Here is a 24,930-nt window from a genome sequence, read left to right on the forward strand (position 1 = left end):
CTTGTTGATTTATGTGCAATTTGTTTAACTTCGATATTTGTTAATAAAAACAATCACAAAAAAATCTTCAATTGTAACACAACCAGTTGTTTTGATATAAAAACTAATTTTTGATATAAAATCGGTCAAGTAGTGACTGATTATTATAAAATTTCTATAAAAACAGTCTGTATGTATATCCTTTTAGTTAAAAAATGAATTTTCTAAATCAGGTTAGAACAAACAAAATTATGAGGTAACAAACATAAAAAAGAAAAAAAAACAACTAAATATTCTTTTCGAAGTCGATTGAAAAATACTGATTTTTTTATGTTTTTGAAATTTCTGACCTTAATTTGGGTACGAACAGTCTTCATATTTCACCCCGGTATTCTATGTAAACACCTACAAATTAAACTGCGTGAAAAATGTTTAGCAATTCAAAACTTTTTTCATTTCAACAAAAAATGGAACACGTAGGAGGTAACGATCAACGTTATAATTAAACCAATTGCAATTTACTCATCTATAAAAAGAATTCCAGAATCAAATACTCTTTTTACTTTGCGTACACTCTTCAAATGTTTCCCGTATTCTTTTCCAAATACCTACTAATATTAAAAAAAAAATTGTTCACAGGTGAAGTCGACATGACGACGGACAACGCGTTGAATTCCCAACGGTGAGGTTTAAACGTTAAGATTGATATTCCTTTAAACTAATATAATTCGTTTGTGAATTTTGTAACGATGACCTAGTAATCTAGACCTTTGTAAGTCAGAAATATCTTTGTTTATCGAATTCATTAATTTTTTCTTTAAAATGACGAGTGCTTATCAATTTTTTTAATAATTCGGTATAGGTATTTTTTTATTCAACTAAAAATAGCAAGCAAGCTAACGGCCCACTCGATGGAAAGTAGTAACTGTCGCCTATAGACATGAGCAGTACTAAGGACATAACAGAGTATACTGTTTCGCCCATGATACCCCCATGCGTTGCTATTCCTGAGGACTCAGGTGTTATTCCTTTGTACTTTATAATTCACTGCCATATCCCACCCTTCAAACCGAATCACAGCCATGCAAAAACAACTGCTTCACGGTAGAAACAAAGTCTTTCTCTGGTATTGGCCTCTGTACCCGAGATGATGCGAAAATAGGATATATAACTTCATTAGCATATCCTACCCTTTAATCGGAAATGCACAGCCATGTAACCACAACTACTAACTAGATATATTTTAATACACAGAATGAAATCTAAATTATTAGCGTCTTTTTAATGGGTAATTCATCATATCACCGTTAACTGTAGAAACACGAATGGGAGAGAGGTGCCCAAGCAAACGACTTTTGTACAGTCTTCCTCTGGTTATTAGGATATAACCTACCTGTGTATCAAATTTCATTCAAATCTATTCAGTAATAGATTATGGATTAGATTATGCATGAAAGAGAAACAAACATCCATCCATTCATCATTACAAATTTTCACATTGAATATATTAAATAAGATATAAAAAATGGAAAATCAAAAAAGGAAAACCGATTTCAGTCGTGGTAAAACTAACCATTTTGATATTAAACCAAATTACTGAACCGATTTTGATATTAATAAGGAACCAATCAGAAAGTAAATCCTTAAAAAAAAAACAAATTAGTTTATAAATGATGGAATTCTGAGGTAACAATATAAAAAAATATACAATCGAATTGAGAAGCCCCTCCTTTTTTTAATTTGGTTGGAAATAATAAGAATCGTAAAAAAATAATTAGTGCTAGTTATGTAGAAAATAATCTCTTATGGACTAGGTGGTACTACTACTTCTAGGTAATTTGGCTTCGTAATTATTAGCTTTAATTGATTTTCGTATTGTCTACAGAGTGTTCAGGAAATCATCGCCGAACGCGAAGCTGACGATGTACCTCGCTTCGCGCGATCTCATCGTCGAGAACGGTGTCATCGACAGGATACAGGGTGTGATACAAGTCGAGCCAGATGCCTTGTTGGATAATAAAAAGTTATACGGACAAGTTACTTTAACATTCAGGTAAGAACTAGGGTTTGATAAAATATAGCAATATCTATTTATATTTTAATTAATAGCAATATATAGTTACAATATATATATTTTGGCCCAATACCGAATATGTATACAGTTTGTTATACAAAAAATAATATTGGTTAACAGACTTTTAACATATTCGACCGTTATGGGCGATATCGAATGAATGATGACCTTTTTTCTCCTATCTCTCTCTCTTCGTCCTCTTCATTACTGAAGGTCGTGTCCTTGAAAGGTATCTGTTGCCTCTCTTATGATGTTATTCCATTGTGCACGGTCTTCAGCTTTTCGCAGGGCAGCTGCAATTAATAAACCCGTAACGGTATCCATATCACCCATGCCTAATAAAAATATACTTAATTCTCATTTGTAAATGTTGCGATTATGAGTGTATACATTAAAATAGAAATTATTAGTCTTTTAAAGGAGTATTCTGCACGTGAAATAGATTTTTTTTTCTCTTAAAGGAATATGGGACGAAAAAGGTAAATAATTGTTAGCTTCTAATATGTATTAACATGTTTTTCTCAATCTAACTTGTAGAAGAATATTTTTTTTAAGTTTTTATGGCTTAATATCTTAAAAGGGTGACAATGTCTCTCTCTATATAGATGTAGTAATTCTAATATAAAAAAAGGGAAAAGTTTGTGTCTAAAATTAAAAAGCGGAACCACTTTGTAAATCTAAAATTACTACTTTTGCCAATAACATTTATCAAGATTTTGTATCACAAATAGATATTAAAAAAAAAAATTATAGCATCACGACCTTAGTTAATAATGAAAATAATTTCAATTGCCTACCATCTATGAAAATTTTAAATTAATAATTGACTAGACATATTTATTAAATTTGGGATTTATAAATATTGCATAAACGTATGGCAAAAGAAAGCTATTTCAATTAGAATAAATGATAAATGATGTTGTAATGAACATAGAAAATAACCAAGAAAATAAGAAATGGAGCGGCGACAGTTAACCAAGTACGTGCAGTGCTAATTTGCCATTAATAAACCTTTTAATAAACAATTTTCTTATTGTATACTACGCACTAACACAGATATGACCCAATAGATTACAATAACAGTACAATGTATATATGTGTGTATATATGTATATAATAGTATATACATATATACACACATATATACGCATATACTATTTAAAAGTATATAATAGTATTTAATGTTTATCAAACTCAAGGCATGCTATAAATGTAAGAACAGTTAAATCTAATCTATCAGTGTATTGTATTAAAATGATTTGCTGTATCTTATGTTGGTAATCCTATAAATAAATAAATAAATAGAAATATATATAATAAATAGGAATATATATTTACATTATTACATGTATCATATCTCTATATTTTAGAAATAATAGAATTTCATCGTGCCTCCGATCAAACTGTTTATAAATACTCCTCTCTATCCAAAGGTTGCTTGGAAGAGATCGCTTTTAGCGATAAGGTCGCCCATTGTTTTCTCATTGTGATTATTTCTTGTAATTGTTAATATTTGTAATAAGTTTACTACTGTAATCTTTTAGAGGAAACAATAAAGAGTATCTATCTATCTAATAACAGTTTGCATACTAAGGGGCTAACTGCCCGCAACCTTGGCACCCACTGAAACATGCAGGGTCAGAATCCTACCTATGCTGAATCATTAAATTATGGATCTCGCCCTTCCTACCAACAATTATATGACGTTTAACGTGGGCTTTGTAAAAACTCGTATGCATGCAATTAAGTATAAATTGAATATGTTTTGAATCATTGAATTTTTTTTTTATCTTTAAATTAGAATTTGTTTAAAGATTATGTACAATAAGGTTTATATTGGTTGTAACTCTTACCAGATTTATTTAAAGGTTTACTAGTAGAAATTCAACCATAGGCCTCCCATTGCTCTTCTTCCCTATTTTTTTTTATAATTAGTTACATTTTTAGAGTCGATATTTAAGAATATTAATTATTAAGGTTACGATCTTCCGTACTGTATAGAAATATAGCTGTTTACTTATTTAGAACACATTGGCTGTTTACTATTATGCCAAGTATAGTCAAGTATACTCATTCTGACTAAAACTTGACAACTGAAATTAATTTGTCATATGCTTTTTAAAATTCAAAATTTTAGATATGATAAATCTAATCAGACTTTGTAACTCGTATTTTTTTTATTTTATCGTTCAAGCAGTAAAACAAATCAGTTCAGTCCAGGTTTATTATTTTTACACCGATGCTATTATTTTTTTTAGGAGCAATAATTATATATTTTTTTCTTTACAAGATGAGTTTGCGCTTCATTTTATTCATCTGATGATGACTAGTGATAAAATTTGGTGGATGGAATGAGCTCTTATTAAAATACATAGGACAATTGTTAGCAATGCAGAAGTTGTTGTTAATTTATACACTGCATCTTAATTTCTTTTTATCATACAAAGTTATTATGTCTTGTAATCTGTAACTTGTCATTTAAAAAATAAATCGTTATTATTATTATTATTAATAGTAGTGTACCAGAGTGTAAAATATGAAAATACAGGGTACGGAGCCATAACATACCACTGTTCTCAAGAATGTCAACGCTTGTGGGTATCATGAGTGTCGTAAAGCGTCTATAGGCAACGGTTATCGCTTTCCATCATGCCAGCTTGTTTGCCATTCTATAATATTTTTTACGATATTCCTTTTTTTATTATTAGATAGGCAAACGAACAGACGGTCTACCTGATGGAAAGCGGCTTCCGTCGCTTATTAACATGCAATATGAGAGGAGTTGCTTGTGCATTGCCGGCATTTTAAATGTTTGTAGGCACGTTTTTAGAAATTCCCCATATGATTATTGTAAAGGGAAAACTGAAGACAGGAGCGCATTTCACAACCTATATGTACGAATTTGTAATATAAAATGTACTTAGTTTAATGAACGGGACGCCAAAGGAAAATAATTTAATTAAAAAGATTACTCAATATTAGATAATTCTAAGAATTCACCGTTTAAACTGTAATTGTTCTTAATACAATGGCGTCTCTTAAGAGTATTAAGAGAACCATAATAATTTATGACTATATAGGGTATAACAGATAGATTTGATTAAACCGAAAACAGACGATAATACAGAGTATATTTTTTTATAGCATTTAAATCGACATCATATTAGACTTACCGTGCAGTTTTTATTACATCTTTTTATATAACTACCGTCGACTTTCTTTAGAAAAGCTAGACCATCATCTATGTACCAAGATTTCATTATTTTTTTTTTATTCAAGTAAACATAATTTTATAAGCATTCTTGAATAGTCGTGTTTAACAAACATTCAAACAAAAGAAGTACATTTAATGCATTTCTAAATTTATTTTACATTAAAAAAAAAATTGTTTTTGTCCATCGTCTCTTTCTGCAACTTATTTTATTTTGGTAAGATTATTATGAAAACATAGTAGCTTGTTGAAAATTATAAAAAAGCAATGATTAGATATTTTGCTTGTAATAAATAAATAAAAAAAACTGATTTTGCAGTTTCTTTCACCTAGAAAAAGCTACATTGAATTACATAAAAAAAAAAAACATTAAAAAGCTACTAGTGAGTAACATAGGCTGCATTTTATTAAAAAAAAAAAAAAAACTATGTTAAACCATAGCAGGCTAGTCGATACTAATATCATAAAGAGATAAGATTTTATTATATACATGTAAAGGTTTTTAAAAAATCTTTCACCTGTAGAAAGCTACATTATTAGTGGGCGACATGAGCTATATCCAGGCACGATCGCTAGCAATAAATTCAAACTCAAATCGTCTTTTTCAAGCAGACTTGTTTGCAAGCACTTTTAAATCGTCATTTTTTTATCTAATGCAGGCTTTGGAAGGTTGTTATCTGTTAGAAAGAGACCGCAAGAAACTCAACAGTTACTCTTTTAAATCTATATCTAATAAAACTAAATAATAACATCCGGTGTTACACACATCCTGTATTGCTATAAGTTATATTAAAAGGACTATTGGTAGGGACGACCGTCCGTTGAAGATGTAATTCCACATAAATGATACCTATTCCATTTTCCTGGAACGGACAGGGAAATGTAAACGGGAAAGTTCCTGCGTAAATCATTATGATACGGGACGTGTGAGTTGGCCCATTCAATTGAAACATGGGAACATGGGAATCTGGATCTATTAATAAGAAAGTAATATGTATTCGATTTACTGATTTAAAAAGTTGTTCAAAATTATGTCTGTTATACTTGTTAGTCGAGATATTGCAATATCTATATATCGTAGTTACAATATCAATGTTGTAGCTTTAAATTATATAGACAGAGCTTCGAGTCTCAAAAACGGGTCTACGTTTTGTCAGCTAATTGTCAAATTAGCTTACTCGTTTTTTTAATCAGTGTTCTATATACTTATGCACATAATATATCTTGACGTATTTATATTTAATTATTTATGAAAAATAAGAATTTATACGCATTAAAAAGATGCAAAAATTATAAAAAAAATAAATACAGATGTCATAAAGGAAACACTCATAACTATTTATCACGTAAAATTGCATGAAAGAGCTTTTCTCAAAGCATTTGTATGCAGACACTATCTGTATAATCTAAGGTAGTAGTAGCCTTATAACAAAAACATCAGATATCAGTTATCTAACATATAATACCAAAATGAAGAACTCAATCGAAAGCAATACAGATATGTCGACTATTTTGGGTACACGCACGCACGCACGCACACACGCTCGCACTCACGCACGCACGCACGCATGCCCGCACGCACGCACGTACACACGTACGCACGCACGCACGCACGCACATGTTTTCCTTATTTATTTATCTTTTTTGTAAATAAATTGTATTAAGTAGGTAACCGCACTCATAGTCCCCAAGATACAGGTCTGGCCTAGTTTGGGGACTGATGCTAATGTAGATATTTCCTCGTTGAATATAAATTGTAAAAATTGTAAATTGTACTTTATGCAAATGTATCTATCTTGAATAAAAATATTATTATTACCTTTTTTTTTCTATTGTTAATGTCCAGACAAACTAAATATATATGTAGATATCAAAGCGTTATAGATATTACTCATCCCTACTTGTTAGGGTATGACAACCCCCCCTCCCAAATAGAACGGTTAATAGACAATATAATATATAGAGATAAGACGAATAATAGATTGAAGAAGTTAAAAGATTTTTCATAAATAAATAAAAATATACTTATGATTATAAATTCGGATGTAGAGGTATTAGACAATTATTTCTGTTGTACTCGAAGTAAAAATAAATATAACCAAACTATTATATTGGTCGTGTCTCTCTCAATTTCAAGAATGGATTATATTAAAAAAAAGCTTGTTCAAATTTTGTTAAATAAAACTCAATCAAAACTAAAAGAATAATAATAGAAAGATTAAAAAGAAAACATTATTTTTCATAACTTGGAATGACAAACAAATTGACTGCCTTCCAGATGGAAAACGGTAATCGTCGCCTGTAAATATAAATATATAAACGTAGCATAATACACCTCGTTTTTCATAGATGTGTAGCTATTCTTAATAACAAAGATGTTACGCCTCTGTAAACGAGAATTCTTACAATATTTTACAATGTATACATACATCTGTTATTAATATTACAAATTTTCTGAACCACTTATAAATACGCACACTTAAATTTATGGCGGTACCTAATACTTATGATTTTCACACAAATATTTACAAGCAGCTTCTTCAAGACGTTTCAAGACACATAAATTACCCATTCCATCTACCTATCAGCGGGCACGGCAATGCCTCTTCCAAGTCGAGCATAGCCGTATCGTCCTTGTCTCGAAGTGAGTCACGGCACTTTTAATCCCCCTGTACCTTTATTGTGGATAAAGCAAGAAATTTTAATTTTTAGTGACATACTATAACTAGTTACATATTCTGCTAATAAAATACTTTATTCTTTTAGGTGCGCTGTTTAGATTTAGATTCCTCAGAAATGGCAACGCATGGGAGGTATCATGGGTGAAACAGTATACTCTGTTACGTTCATAGTACCGCTCATGTCTATAGGCGACGGTTACCACTTTCCATCAAATGGGCCGTCAGCTTGTTTGCCATTCTAAGGTGTATAAAAAAAGCAATGGAAATAGTAAATTTTGTATGAGATTATAATATTATAATTATGGTGTCATACAATTGTCAATTATTATAGTAATAAAGATGTCTAATATTGATACGGACACTATGAATATTGATTGGTAATTAATTAGACAACAATTACTGAATATTGTTAAATAGGTGCTTCCAAAGACACTAAATTAACTGACTTGGTTTTACATGGGATCTCACATCTTTATATAAAGGAAGACCTGTATGGCGAGACTTGGCAGTCTTTTTTATATTTTATATTTTAAATACAATAGCCCTAATTATTACCGAACTTAAGGAATATCCCAAGGGTATATTCATCTCTAAAAATACTTTTTAAATAAAACAGCAAAAAGTGCTCAGGAAGCATTTTATATTTACAGCGATTCCGCTTAACTTTTTTAACACAAGAAAGGATGTTAATTACCAGTTGAATAATCCCAGAAGGACAATTTTTTTTAAGAAAATCGTATTTACGTCAAAATGTATTTTAGCTAAGGGAAAAAATATATGCATAAAAATATATAATATATTTCTTCTTTTTATTTTATTTAAGAGTTCGTTGCCGACCCTGAAATAACCTCTTTTACCCCCCCCCCCCCATTGAAGAACCCCATGTTGTAGTCCCTTGGGAAAACCTCGTTAGGGAGCTCATTCCATAACCTGAGTGTTTGTTGAAGAAAACATCTCTAAAACCACGTTGTACGCGCTGTTTAGGTTGTAGGGTATGAGGGTGAACTCCTTGTTGATGGTAAGCCGTACGATAGTGGAAAGTGGCCGTGGGCATTATACTGAACAATTCTTCCAAGCACAAACCGATTTTTTTTGTCACTTTTTTGTCGAATTTCCCAGTAGTAGCCGCGTTTGGTAAGCGGGTATGCAACCGCAATTAACCTTGGTGATTTTAAGAGGGACTCTGCTGCCTATCCCTCGCCTATTAAGTTTCCTTAGTCACCTCTTACGACATTCACAGGAAAGGAAGGGGTGGCCCATTGTATGCCGCAATCACACGACGAAATATTAACAGTGTTTACTCCAATACAGTAATAACTCTTCGTCCAAATCCTCTGCCAGTCTTTATTTGCTAACTTCGAGCGCGCATGACCTTGCTAAATAAATAGAAATGCTCAGTTTAACTCGCCATCATTTATATTAATTTAGTTGAGGAAATTGTTTTTATCTTACCTAATGGATATTGTTAGGTTTACACACGGCAGCGAAAGGCAACAGTAGGCAGTGGTGTGATTTATGTTGCTAGAATGTTTTACAGAATTAATCGCTGTACATCATTGTGTACATTGATTAATTCTGTATATATGTATGAGTATAATATTATAGAAATAAAAAACGTAATAATGAAGCAATGTGTTTGTGATACACTGTTCATTACAAAGGTTGATTGGTAGAGAATACTACTAACATTAAGTCCACCTTTTGTACTATATTTTATTTTGGTCAATAAAGTTATTTAAATAAATAAATATATAAGTAGTATCAAATTAATAACTCTTATTTTTTATTTACCTTTTTACACTATTAACTATATTGATAATGTTATTGACTCATATATAAGTACATTATAAGCTTTATTTTTTAATTTATATAAATTTTTATTCGATGTCTATGTACATGCACACATGTCTATAGATTTCCGGATGAAGTCGTAACAATTGTCAGAAACGACAAAAACACAGTGAGTTCATTAATTTCCCGTGTCCAGTTTATAGGCTAATATAATATATATTTTTTTTAACTTTAATTTACTGTGTGAATATATGTGTGTACATTTTGTAGAATTAACATGGGATGGTGTTCTCTACCATACGAGTATACATATGTATATTAAAAAATAATATATGATTTATTTATTTATTTAAATTTTATTCAGTAAATAAATGTGGTATTAAAGGTGTACTTAATGTATATTAATAATATTTGAATAGTTGTGATTGTTGGCACTCGATGAAATTTTTCATACTGATTAAATCTACAACAGGAGGCTGACCGCTTGGCGAAATTAGCAGTAACGCAGGGTTCGGAAATTAATATATTACCAACATATATGGAAACTTTGTTTAAATTTAAAAAATATTGTTACAAAATGTTTAGAGAATATTTTGACAAATGGAGTAAAGAAAAAGGAATTTGGTATAAAACAATCCAGTCTCAGCCTCCAAAAATACCGTGGTTCATAAACCTAAAAGCAAATAGAAATTTCGTTGTTACAACTATTAGATTACGCTCAGGACATTATCCAAATGCAAAATTCGCTTTTCTTATGAAAAAAGATAATAATCCGAATTGTGATATTTGTAACACATTGGATGATGTTCATCATATGATATCTGAATGTACGAAATACAAAACACAAAGGCAAGTATTGATACAGAAATATAGTCTCAATTTGACAGGAGATTGGATTATTTTCAAATATACTCGCAGAACCACATTCCGGAATGGCAAAATCTTTAATTACTATATTTTTGTATCAATAATTCCCTTTATGAAAATAGACTACCAAGATATTATGTATTATTTATTTATGTATCAATGTTTTAAGTATGTCACGTATTTTATAAAATTAGGATATGATGAGGCTGACATATCCTTATAGGATAAAAGCCTCTAAATAAAAAAGATTAAAAAAAAATCTACATCGCTTTTTTTTACTTTTTCCTTAACTTGTAATTCTTTTGACATAATATTATATACAGGTATATGATTATTTTATATAACTTTAGCCATTATTCTTATACAGTATATAAAAAATATACCAAAAATCTTATATGTTTGACATATGGAGGGAAGAGGTAAGGAAAACCTATACTCTATGTATGAAAAAGTGTCCGTCAAAAGATGTCAAATTAGCGTGGCGCTACTGTAGCAGGTAAGTAAATTTTAAAGGAAATAAGCAAGGGAAGCAAAACTGGAAAAAGACCACCATTGTACTCATTCTTTTCTTAAGAACTCTGTATCCTATAATTTAAAACTTTACTGTACAATAAACTTCCGTTTTTTAATAGCGCATTTTCAAAAGAAAATTTAAAATAGAAAAATAATAATTTAAGTGCGCCTGTGTACATTTTTGTTATAACCTAACATCTATATTATAAATGATTGTACACAAGCGTATAAATTATGTGGTTTGCCTATGTTGTAAATAGTATAAACACATAAATACAAAGACTTCACGTTTTTGGGGTCTGTGAACAGAGATTTTTTTTATGCAACTTAGTATGGCAAACAAGCTGACGGCTCACTTGATGGAAAGTGGTTACCGTCGCTTATAGACATGAACAGTACCATGAGCATAATAGACAATAATTTAAATAGTATATTTATTTATTTATTTATTTACACTTTATTGCACCATTTATAAAATAAATACATTTAACTGTAATAAGAAATGATACAAAAGGCGGCAATCGCTTCCAGACAACCTTTGGGTAGAGGATATTGAGAAAAGAAAGAAAAACAAAAGGGTAGGTGGCGCACTATTATATATAAACAAATATATACAAAGATACATATACATGTACACATATACATGTACACATATACATACACACACATATATACATATATATACACACATACACATACATAAATATACACAAACTTAAAAGCACACATACAACAAGAGAGAGTGACATTAGAAGATGGAGATAGAACATGGGGAAATAGTACTTAAAGGGAGAGATAATGGGATTTAACAGAGGTTTTGAAGATAGCGAGAGATTGAGCGCACCGAATAGAGGTAGGTAGTGAGTTCCATAAGCGAACTGCCTGCACAGTAAAGGAATTAGAATAAAAGGAAGTGGAGTGAGTGGGAAATTTGAGACGGAGGTTGTTGACACTGCGTGAAGTTTGGCCATTGGCCTCACTAGTATATGATTAGGTCATAAAAGTCTGTATAGATAGATAGACTTATATTCAGAACTAATATTACAGCAGACACGATATAAAAAGAACCTTAGCATTACCAATTCAATTTAGCGTAAACGTTACGGGTCAGTGAACAAGAAATCTCTTAACTCACTTCGTCTAGAAACTTTCTTTTGTGTATTTAGGTTTTAAGATCGTTTAATAGTTATTTGACACTTATATAAAAGTTTATATATATAACGCCTCTGGTTATAATACCTTACTAAATACAAATGACGGACAATTTGTCCGGGCAAAATTCTCTTTACGAATATGTATTTTCTGCGGTAAAGTCCTAGATAGGAGGGCAAGGGACTGTTGGAAAAGGAAACAAGCAATATACTCTGTCAGATCAATCTCTTTGGTACTCCCTCGAAACCATTGTAGTTAATTCTAGATCAACCCATTATAATAATCCAACAGACATACTTCTATTCTCGCCTTCATAGTGCCCCGACGTAAACCGTTACCGTTCCATTTATATCCCATGAATTGCTCTATATTTATTATAACTCGACTAGAAAATTTACGTAGAAGGCTCTGTCGTCGAACTTTACATACCTGAAAAGATAAAGCATTGTCTATATTTATGTCTATATACGACGATTATCACTTTCCACCAGGAGAACCGTCAGCTTGTTTGCAATTCTAAGTAATTCAAATCATAAGAAGGCAGGCCAGACAAACATTTTGACGGCAGACACTATCTCCCTCCTTTTGTGATAGTTAATAAAGACGTTTTAGGTTAAGATCTCGCTGATTTCTTCCATAGGGTTGACAGAAAGCAACCCTATACTCGTATTTTGACTCACTGAGAGCAGGCAACCTGAGTGTATTGTATTATATTTTCGCCATTTTTTTATCAACCATTTTTATCAGAGGGAGACTGCACAAAAGTCATTTGCTTATGTACCTCTGTCCCATTCGTGTTTCAACCGTGAAGCAGTTGTGTTTGCATGGCTGTAATGGCGAATTGAGTATTACTTTTTTTTTGAAGTCGGTTGAAAATATAACAATACTTTAAATGACTTATTTAAAGTATTATGATTATAATAAATGCGGAACATTAGTTTACACAGAATGTTACATTAATTTATGTAATAATTGTAGGTAAACTTAACGTTAATTATTTCAATGTTGCTTGCTGTGCTTGTGCTTAACTAAGCTAACTAGTTAGCTTAGATAGCGAACCTAAATCCAAGTTAACATGAGACTTAGCTTAACATACAAGTAATTCACTCTGTTCTGACTCAGTCAAGTATCACAACTTTAAGTAATTGGATAAAGGTACAATATAGTACAGCATTAGTTAGTACTCAAGATCTAGCGCATTTTGTATCTATTTTCATTTAAAAAATAAAGATTTATTTAGTATATTACTCGTATATATAAAGTCATTCTTTTATATTATTTCTAGTAAAAATTCTTTTCATATATTTACTCATTAAAGGATAAAGACTAATTTAAATAAAATGACAATACAAATTTAATTAAGCTATTATATATAAAACTTCAATTTTTTTTTAAATGGTGCAATAAAAAGAAAATAAATAAGGCACTTTTACGAACTAAATATAAAATGGATGCAGAAAACTTTTTCATTAGGTATCTATCTATTTCATTTTAATTTCCATTAAAGATAATTATTAACACTAGGGTCGATCAGAATTGGCCCCATTATTTTGTAGAGGACCAGAGTCAATGTACGTACCTATTATTATTGTTTCTATGGTTAATATATGTGTACATATATGTATTTTATTAAATAAAAACTACTCCTATTTTTTTTTGTATTTATTAATTACAAGTTAAGACCGTTTATCATCAGATGTGTTGTATCCCTATTTACTACCTTTGTGGTGTAAGAAAAAGTATTTCTATTAGTTGTGTACCAACCATAGTATAAGTTTTCCTCAGTTTAGGATTAGGTGGCACTTTGTATTATGCGTAAAGGTATTTATTTCTTAACAATGAAATAATTCCAAGTAAATGGAAACCGGAAAATATACAATACGTCCCTATGTCATACTGCGGAATGTACCTACATGAATACGCAATATCTTATTTTCAATGGAAGCTTTTACTTTTTCTTATAGTATTTGGCATCACCCCAAATAAATACAAGGAATTGATCAAAATAAATTTTTGCAGATACGGACGAGAAGACGAGGAGGTTATGGGACTCAAATTTTGCAACGAAGCCATAATGAGCTTGGCACAAATATGGCCTATACATTGCAACCACGAACGAGAGCCTAACACCCCACTACAGGTAAGAAAAAGTTAACCTCTTACTAATATTATAAAACTGAAAGTGAGTTTGTTTGTTGGCAACCTTTGAGTACATTCGCGATTATCCAATTACTATTAATTTTAAATTCACAATCGGGACCCAATTGTAAATTTAAAATAAATGTGTAAACAACGCGAAAGTTTTATAACTCATCTCAAGCATTCACTCTAGTTTCAGTCTCTTAACATTTAAACTACCATAAAACCTATTTTAAATACACTATCGGAACACAATGTGATGAAAAATTGCAGTTAAATAGTAAATAGGTAGGTGCACAGTAATAAACTTATTATAGATACAAACTATTACAAAAAATGTTCACATTAAGAATATAATGGGTGGCCTTATCGTTAAAAGCGATCACTTTCAGGCATAAATAGTTTAATCGGAGGCACGAAGAAAATTGTGTTATTTTTAAATAGTACCTACATATCTCATTCTTATTGCAATTATTCATTACGTTAAGTCCCGATACACTAATTTAAAATATGTGTCAACAACGCTAAAGTTTAAAATTAACTACTATAAAACCTATCATGTGAACCTGTACGAAGTTTGAAAATCGAACGAAATGATAAAATATATTTTGTTATTTTGTTACTTTAAACGTAGCGTGAGAAAGCACTTAGTGAGCCCGCATAGTGCAACTAACTATTGAGAATTGAATATTCTCTTTTCAGTTGATCACATTCATGGACTTTACTATATACTATCCCTGCGTTAGTTCAGGAGTGTGGTCATATGTAGTATATAGGAAAAAATATTATTATTATTATTTATATGCTCTTGTACATTCACCTATAATGTATCCCTTAAAGGGATTACTTCCAGTCAACCTTATGAAGTATTTATGTTGTTAAGATAGTGTCGAGATTATATGTAAACATATAGCCGCGTGGTTTCGGCATAGAATGGGCTACAATATCCTTTTTCACGGGTGTCGTAAGAGGCGACTAAGGAGATTTAATAAACGAAGGAAGGACAGCAATATCCGTCTTAAAACATCATAAAAATCTAACTGCGGTTGCCAACTCGCCTGCCAAGCGTGGCAACTACTGGCAAAATCTTCCAAGTGACCGCTCATATGACGATAATAATATATATGATGGCGAGTTATAGTATTTTTTTTATACAACTTAGAATGGCAAATAAGCTGACGGCCCACCTGATGGAAAGTGGTAACCGTCGCCTATAGACATGAGCAATACCATGGACATAACAGAGTATACTGTTTCGCCCATAATACCCCCTTTTCGTTGCCATTCCTGAGGACTCAGGTGTTATCCTCTGTACCCTGTAAATTCATACCATATCCCACCCTTCAAACCGAAACACAGCCATGCAAACACAATTGCTTCACGGTAGAAACACTAATGGGACAGAGGTACCGAAGCAATTGACTTTTGTACAAAGTCTCCCTCTGGTAAATCTACCTATTTAATTGATGTATTTTACTGTTACAAAGCATGTTCTTACCTGTAGTTTCTTTTATCGTATTCCTTTTTCTATAATTACATGTTTATTTCAGGATGCTCTCATAAAGCGGTTGGGTGCGAACACATATCCTTTTCAATTGGAGCTGACTCCGCTCGCGCCACCTAGCGTCCAGCTGGTACCAGCTAAGCAGTACAACGGAGCACCCATTGGTACTTCATATGACGTTCGAGCTTTTGTTGGTAGGTAGCAGGCATATATTTAATAAAAACATTCTAAGTTACAAGTTAGTATATAGGTATTTATGACGTAACTAGACTAAATAAGCGTATAAGTATAGATTTTAATAAAAATAAGTCATCGAATTTAATCGTGACGAATAATATATGTTTAATATGAAACTAAACGTATTAAAACAAAAATAAACCCTAAAAAATAAATCATTCCAGACTTGACTAAAAAGTCACATAATTAATATATACAAAAAATTAAAGCATTTGAAAACCTTCTTTATATATGGTCCATGACAATTCCAAGAAATTCATAATGGGTGTAAGTTTAATAGGCACGTAATTTTTATTAGTGTTATAATTATTATAATAATATCTATTAATTTTATTTATTTATATTAGCTATCGTATAGTCTCGGCACAAATTGGGCCACTCCTTCTTTTCTCGCGAGTGTCGTAACCCTTTCAGACCTGAAAGATACGGGCGTGAGTTGTAACTTGAAAAAATTCTAAAACGGCGCGCAATTCATTTTTACGCACGAAGCTGATATAACATGATAGTGAGATTCTAAACCAGCCAATAAGAAATCATTTTAGCGGTTACGTAGTGCAATAGTCTCGTGCGTGCCGGCAAGATGGCTTGGCTCCAAAACACGAAAATATATTTAATCTAAAAGAAAAAAATCTTGGGTCTGAAAGGGATATGAGGCGACTAAGGGATCTTAATAATCAAGGGATGGGCAGAGCGTGTCTCTTAAAACATCACCAAAAGCCAACTGACTGCAAAATCCCGTTTGCAGAGAAGGTTGTATTCAGCAGTAGACAGTAGCTGATATGAAGTTGATGATGATGATGATTATATTGGATTTTCTCTTATAGATTCGAACTCTTTACCAGTTCTTATTCATTTGCATTGTTCACGATGGTGTATACAGTCTATTTATTTACAATATAATACCAGAGGAAGACTTTGTACAAAAGTCGATTGCTTGGATACCTCTGTCCCATTCGTGTTTCTATCGTGAATCAGTTGTGTTTGCATAGCTGTGTTTCGGTTTGAAGGATGGGATATAGCGTGAATTTAGTGGGTACAGAGGAATAACAACTGAGTCCTCAGGAATGGCAACGCATAGGGGGTATCATGGTCGAAACAGTATACTCTGTTATGTCCATGGTACTGGTCATGTCTATAGGCGACGATTACCACTTTCCATCAGGTGGGCTGTCAGCTTATTTGCCATTCTATGTTGTATAAAAAAATAATATGAAATAAATTATTGCATTTGGGTGTATGCCAAGAAATAAATGCAAATGCATCACCGATCACATAATGTCGCGGACTGCTGTTTAAATAGAAATACTATTTAGTTTGACAGTTAACCTTGTTTACATCAGTCGCCACTGCCAACAGATTTCTGGTCACATTCCAACTTCTTGGTAAGGAAGTATAGATTAAGTTACTACTTTGATTGCAGCAGAACGAGCTGACGAGAAGGTATCTCGACGGAATACTGTCCGTATGGGCATCCGAGTGCTCCAAGGTCCCGGTCGGCAGTTACCCCCCGCGTCACTGCCTCCCAACTCGTCGCATCGTATGTTCAGCGTTCTTACGAATCACAGGTATTTCCAATAATTCTTGGTTCTTTCTTCTTTTGACTGCTCGACTTTGTAACGTCTGTCGTGCCATTAGCGCTTGACTTGATAGTTTGTCTTACCACAAAAAAAATAAACTTATGATAGATAGGCGGTCAATTAAAAATGTAGCTAACGTCTAAAATAAAAAGCGACAAAAATAATAATAACATTTGTTATATTTTTTCTATATTTTTTCACACATAAAATTACAAAAAGTTAAATGATGTTTAGTAAAGCAGTGTTTATTTTTTTTTATAGTGACCTCCTTATTTATAAAAACTAAAACTTTCTACAAATCTATTTTAGCTATTACACTGTTTTATTACTTTTTTTTTTAAATTAAGAATGTAGTGCAAAAGAGACAAAACAGTTCAATAACTGAAATAGGTTTATGAAAAATTTGGCATTTCTATAAATAAGGGGTTTTTAATATGGTGATAATGGTCACCCCGCCTGCGCTAACGGTATACGTTGGCGGGGCACCAGTAACGAATGATAGACGAGGATGAAAAAGCAGGTCGGTTAGCCCATTGTGAATAACCACCATGAATAAACTTGGAACTGAACATTATAGTTTCTAGGCGGAACCACGAGGAGGTTGACCTGACTGGGTGTAAATAGTGGTGTAACAATTGTTAGCAATGGGGCTACTAATCCCCGTTACTAACAGTCCCTTCTCCCTCCTGAATAAGGGGATTAGACCGTATACTGTTTAGATGGTTGGTGGAATTTAATGGGTTTTTTTTTAAATATTTAAGACTGTGTCAGGTTATTTTAGAATATTGTATAGTTTTCTTTTATATTCTTTATTTTGTTAATGGAAAGAAAAAGCTTAAAAATGTAGTTTCTTTGTTGGACAAATCCGACAACAAAGAGATGTTACGATTATGAAATTATTTTATACAACTAGAGCGAATATTTTTTTCTGAATACAATTACGTTGTATTTAAGTATTATTTTTAAAACCTATGTACTTTTTTTAATGATATCTATTTGACAATGAAATTGTACACTTCATCAGGCGATAGTTTTATTTAATACATTACTTATCCAATTGTAATTATTTTAAAAAAGCCGGTCATGTATGAGTCGTACTCGAACAACGAGGGTTCCATATAAAATCATCAAGTTTTAAAATTTTCATTTTTGTGAAATAGTTACAATTTTACTATTTTCGAATTTTATCCCTTACGTGTACTACATGACATTGCTTCTTTACAAATTTCATAATGAAAAAAATTTTATTACTATTTCTAATATTCAATTTCATTTAATACTTTTTTTGTAAAAACATGCTTGGAAATGCAAGCATTATTTTAACAATCTTCTTCGAGATAAATCAAAATTGCCGTACTGGCCCGATACATGCGAGCAGTGGCCGGCAAAAGTTGTATGAAAATGCATATCTGTCATGTTTTGCGGCCAGATAAATTACTATGTAAACTCATATCTGTCCTGTAATTTAAAAATGGAATTACCTTTTACTTCGAAACGTGGCTACCAAGGAGGTAACTAATAAAAGGTTTTATTTAAATTTCGAACTGGCTTGCAAATAGAAAGCTGTTTATTGAAAAAAAAAACAAAGGAACATTATGGCGCGTGAAAAATTATTATTGTTCGTTATTCGTCATTGAACTTAAAAAGTAAAATTGCTGCTGAACATACACCTCCCCCATAAACTACTATAAAGAGTGGTCCTGAACCATCTGCGTCTACTGACTCCCTGCAATACATTGGAGAACGTCACTTCATCTAGTCGAGGGTTGTCCTACACTGCATTTATCGGTACCGGGTCGCCACTCAAGAACCTTTCTGCTCCATTGGTTGTTAGTTCTTATATACCTACGTATACAAGTATATATCGTAATCAAATGTGTTAGAATTTAATTATTATATAATTAATCTTTTTTAATCTTCCTTACTTGTATATAAATATATAAACTTTTAACATTTAAAACTCGAGAAATCTTATTCCTCTCTCGTTTTTTACATAATTATCTCCTTTTGAAAGTTACTTATAAATTTCGCCCTTTGCTAATTTGTCTTAGCGCGACCGTTTACTGCTGGAAACGACGTAATTTAAACACCGTTTATAAATGTAATATCAGCGTTTTACGGTATTTTTTTAGCTACTCTTACTAATATAATATAACTATAACGATACGACGTCTGTACATGGAAGATATATATATATATATAAGGAGTTTTGATTTAAAATGACGGATATAAAGCTAGTTGTATATACAATATAACCGTATGATTCCGTTTCACATAGAGTAGGCTTTCTTTCCCGTGGGTGTCGTAAGAGACGACTAAGGGAGAAGGAAGGTGGGCAGCAGCGTCCCTCTTAAAACATCTCTAAAGCCTAATTGCGGTTGCCAATCTGCCTGCCAAGCGTGGTAACTACTGGCAAACCCCCCCCTAGCCTACCCGGCTTATGTCCAGCAGTAGATATGTACACAAGTGTTTTAATATTATTTTCTAAAAAAATTTCGATATACAGCTCTCGACCTATTACCTTCAGGGAACTGTTGACATTGCCCAAAACTAACCATTGAAGCAAAATATGAAGTAGTCTTCATCTATTCGAGGTTCTGCAAATATACCGAATCTATATCGGGACAGGTCCCACAGTACCTGAAATGCGTTATTGTATTTCGCAAACAGAACATTCTGGGCACACTGTTTATTTATTGCTGACCTACAAGCGAAGTATAAAAAGACTTGCAAACATACCTTTGAAAGCTTCATATTCTTTGCGTAGTATAAACGGAATGTATGCAATCATCGTATATAAATCGCCATGTGGTCTCGGCATAGAATAGGCTACCCCTTCCTTTCCAGTAGGTTTCGTAAAAGGTAACAAAGGATGGGCGAGGGATAGGCAGCAGCATCCCTCTTAAAACATCTCTAAACGCCTAACTACGGTTGCCAATCCGCCTGCCAAGCGTGGCAACTACTGGCGAAACTCCTCAAGGGAGAGGTTTATGTTGAACAGTGGACAGTTAAGGGCTGATATAAAGATATGGAAATACATGCAAGTAACATTTTTTTGAATGGATTAAAGTGGAAATAAAACCCCGCCTGCTCTATCAAGATACGCTGGCGGGATACCAGTTATTGATGATAGATGAAGACGAAATCAGGTCAGTTAGCCGATCGTGAAGAATTTTCCAGGAACTAACTGCGATGGTTTCCAGGGGGAATCACACGATGTTTTAGCTGATAAGGTATATTGTTAGCATTAAGACTACTATATAGATAGATATATAATTTATTTGCATTACTTACAGCACATAAATAACAACAGACATACACAGTAAAAAAAATAAGAGAAAACATATACAAAAGAAGCAAAATATATAAAACAAGTAACAAATTTTCCTTTCATGCGTGTTCCATAGTAACACAAAATGATCACAACTCTTTTGCCCTTAAACAAAGTTAAGAAAGAGCAAAACACTGTTGTCTGTTGTGGTAAAGAGCCAGTCTTGAAATTCCTTTATAGAAATAATAAAAAAAAAGAAATATGAATAAAATACATTGTGTGTGTTCGTTACCTTTATTAAAAATCCCTTTTTCCTTTGCCAGCAGTATTATATGACCACTACCTTAAAGGAAAGAATGCATAGAATTATAATAACAATTGATAACGTGTAATTAATAAGGATAGAGTAGCTGTAATACAAAACAACTTATCCTCGGGAATGGTCCGCATGGCGGGTATCATGGGCGAAACAGTATTCTCTGTTATGTCCATGGTATTGCTCGTGTCTATAGGCGACGGTTACAATTTTTCATCAGGTGGGCCGTCAGCTTGTTTATTGTTCATGCAACTTAGAAGTAGCATAAAAAAAAAAACAAATAATAATGTACCGTAACACATAGAATATGTAATATTTAGCCAATCCGCAGGTACTATTTTTAATCTATGTAATCAATAGAATAAAAATGTCCACATACTAAGTTAGTAGTAATAAAATAGATAGGTCAAGTTTACACAGACCTTGTCAATTTAAAGTGAGTAATTGTTTATAATGAAATTAATAACTATGAAAATAGAACTAGAAAATTTCACATATGAATTATTAATAAAGTAGAGAGGTACTACACAGCTCTGAATAATTGAACAGACAGTGAATGTTTCATTCCATACGACAAACTACATATATAGGTCGTAAATTTTGTTCTGTGTGAGTAACAACTATAAGTAATAAAGTGTATGTGAGTACACTCTTGCATAATCCTTATTCCTATTAATATAAATGTGAAAGTAACAAACACACTTTGTTTGTTATCTGATAACCGCTTGGCGGCTCAACCAACCATCATAAAATTTGGTATTCAAGTATTACCTATTTTTTTAATGGATGACAAAGGAATGGTATCCCCGCCTGCGCTAACTGTTTATGCCCGCGTGGCATCAGTGAGTGAGATGTTAGGTAAAGTAGGTTAGGTAAACAAGTCAGTTAGCCCATCGTGATGAATACACCTGGAATTTAGCACGATGGTTTCCAGTAATATGGATAAAACCATATTACGAGCACCCCAAATAATAATTGAGATAGAGGTAGGAAGATGACGATAATGGTTTCCAGGGGGGATCACGTGGAGGTCGACCTGGTTGAGTATATTGCTAACAATAATGTCCTTAGTTATTATAATTACAGATGGGCAAAGCACCGGGTTTAAACCCGGTGCTTTGGTAAAAACCCAATAAACACCCATAAACTCCCATAATCACCCAAAAAAATAGGTTTTTACGTATTTTTTTGAAAATATGTAAGTAATACCAATAAATTATTTTTATAAATTGTATTGATCAATTCTACAATATTAAATAAAACGTTAACTAATAATATTTCAGGAAATTTTAAAAATCTATATATAATAAAATGAAAGTAATTAATTTTCAGTGTTTTCATGTTGCAGTTGATCAACATGTTGGCCTTTTGCTTCCCGTAGATACTTTAAAATTTCTTCATAACACCTCGTTCGCACACATGGCCGTATATATTTAAATTCTTGAGCCACTAACAGTCCGAAATACTCATTTCTTTTATCCTCTTCTCCATAAATTAAGCATTTAGAACAGTTTGTTTCTTCTTTCAGTAAATTTTCTTTTACTTTATCCTCGTTTTTTTCTTTGTTGCGACGACGCTGGGTAAATCATCTGGACACTGGGTCTCACTATCGCCAAATATATTTGGAGATCGGCTTCGGCTACGGCTTGGCAGACATTTTTTTCTTTCTACAATTTTAAATTAAATTTATTAGAATAAATGCTTCGAACACACGCGATCTAAGTACCTTTTGTGTTTATTATACCTTACCTACCTAGGTATAAAAAGAGTACTTACGTAGATTTTCTTTTATTAACTGTTTTATACGAAGATCTTGATCTCTCAAATTAGCATCCATTTTACTTCCAGTGATTATCAACTAAATTAATAATCCACAAAGTATTAAATAACGTTTTTATGAAATATTTAGCACAAAAACAATACCCTTTAAATATCGATCGTCAGTAACTGTGGCTGACTTACCTATATTCTAGCAAGCAGGACTGCCAGATGTGAAGGGGAAAACCCCAATAAATTGTTGCATGTGACTGATGATGTGAGCATGTTCGTTTCATAATAAAAATGTTGCCAGGTAACCAAAAAGTCGTATGTTTTTGTGCGAATTACGATCATAATCTTTACGATCGTACATTAAAAAATAGACAAATAATAGTATGAGTACGATTTAAATCGTATATCTGTCAACCCTGCTAGCAAGACAGCGACAAAATCACGTTGCATAACAATGTAGCCCAAGCTTATATCTTATGAAATATACGGAAGAGATACGGACTTAGAAAAAACAGAAATGTTGTTCTTTGTGGAAGTCATTGATGAAATTCTATGTATTTTAGCCCGCAAACTTTCTTCAAACAAAAACAGCGCCATCTAGTATCGAGTTCTGTAATTATCTCTTTGTTTATGGATTTGAAGTAAGACCGCCACGCATGCAATACATTATGACTGGGGATTCCCCTATTCGTCGACGCTGAATATGAGGCGACGACAATCACTGTCAAACGTGTTCACTATTACTCTGACTCTGGTAACGTGACTTCCTGGTAACGTGTTAGGTAGGAAAAGCAGTAAAAAAGTGCATATTAAGGGAGCAGATTTGAAATAATATTTATACTTAACAAGAAATAATTAAAGGTAAGTGGATTTTTGAATGATACAATTATATCATGATCACTTAACAATTTTAACTTAAAATTAGATGTATTATTACAAGCTTTTATTTAGCTTGCGTTATGTAAATAAAAGTATGTAGGTATGTTCGTATGTTGATGCAATTATCCTCAATCCTCAACCGACTGGGATAAAATTTTCCATACACGTTTATTTTGGATGATAGTGCATAGTTAGCTGAGAGTCGTCATTGGATAATAATGGTGGATAGCCTAAGATGTGTACTAGATATTTATTTTTAACATAATATGCGTAAGTACCTAATCGAATTAAAGAAGTTGCTGAGAAAAATACAGAACAATACGATAATAAACTAGCGTCTGCGTGTGATGGTCCCCCCCTTTTGCATCCCTTATAATAATAACCCTCTAAACTAACCTACACATGGAAACCTACAAAGCCTAAGAAAAGCCTACGAAGGCTTTACCTAATGAAATCCCATGAAAATCTAATGAAAACCTACCCTAAAGAATGACCTAACATCCTCAATATAATCCCATACCTATATTGCCTTATACACCCCAAACATCCTATGAATCATATAAACCCTTACAATAAACACTTAATATTGAACAGATCTTATAGTAGAACACTTGATCATCTGGCCAGATAAATAAATGTGTGATCGTCTAGTAATGTAGGACCCGTTGTGTGTGTAATAACCAAAAGGTTCTTTAATTGGTATATGATAGGAGTTAAATAATAAAGATGATTGATAAATCTTTAAGGATTAAGAATAATTAATGAATTATACTCATAATTCATGTAACTAGGAAGTTATGTTAATTTAATAGTAAATTACAGAATAACTGTAATAATAAAAAAAATGGGGGAGCGGTCGGGCCCTCACACGCCCGGACCAGTGGAAGACTTTCCAACTATCTATAACTCTTCCTCCTGAAAGGTAGGGAAGGGTATTACTATTTATTAATGCACTCTGATGGTAATAAG

The 24,930-nt window shown here is 32.3% G+C and overlaps 1 protein-coding gene across 3 annotated transcripts in view; it reads left to right on the forward strand.

Moving 5' to 3' along the window:
* LOC113522695 (arrestin homolog) overlaps positions 1–24,930 on the forward strand; it is a 128,779-nt gene that overhangs the window by 66,595 nt on the left and 37,254 nt on the right. For 2 of the 3 annotated variants that reach the window (XM_031914037.2, XM_026908473.3), the window contains exons 2-6: positions 619–661; positions 1,865–2,032; positions 14,288–14,408; positions 15,958–16,105; positions 17,569–17,713. In XM_031914037.2, coding sequence (XP_031769897.2) covers positions 630–661; positions 1,865–2,032; positions 14,288–14,408; positions 15,958–16,105; positions 17,569–17,713 — 614 coding nt within the window. In that variant the 5' untranslated portion in view covers positions 619–629. The remainder of the gene's footprint in view (positions 1–618; positions 662–1,864; positions 2,033–14,287; positions 14,409–15,957; positions 16,106–17,568; positions 17,714–24,930) is intronic. The other variant, XM_031914038.2, reaches the window with a different exon arrangement.

Source organism: Galleria mellonella, unplaced genomic scaffold, assembly GCF_026898425.1.
Source record: "Galleria mellonella isolate WM207_F2 unplaced genomic scaffold, CSIRO_AGI_GalMel_v1 utg515, whole genome shotgun sequence".
Taxonomy (NCBI): Eukaryota; Metazoa; Arthropoda; class Insecta; order Lepidoptera; family Pyralidae; genus Galleria; species Galleria mellonella.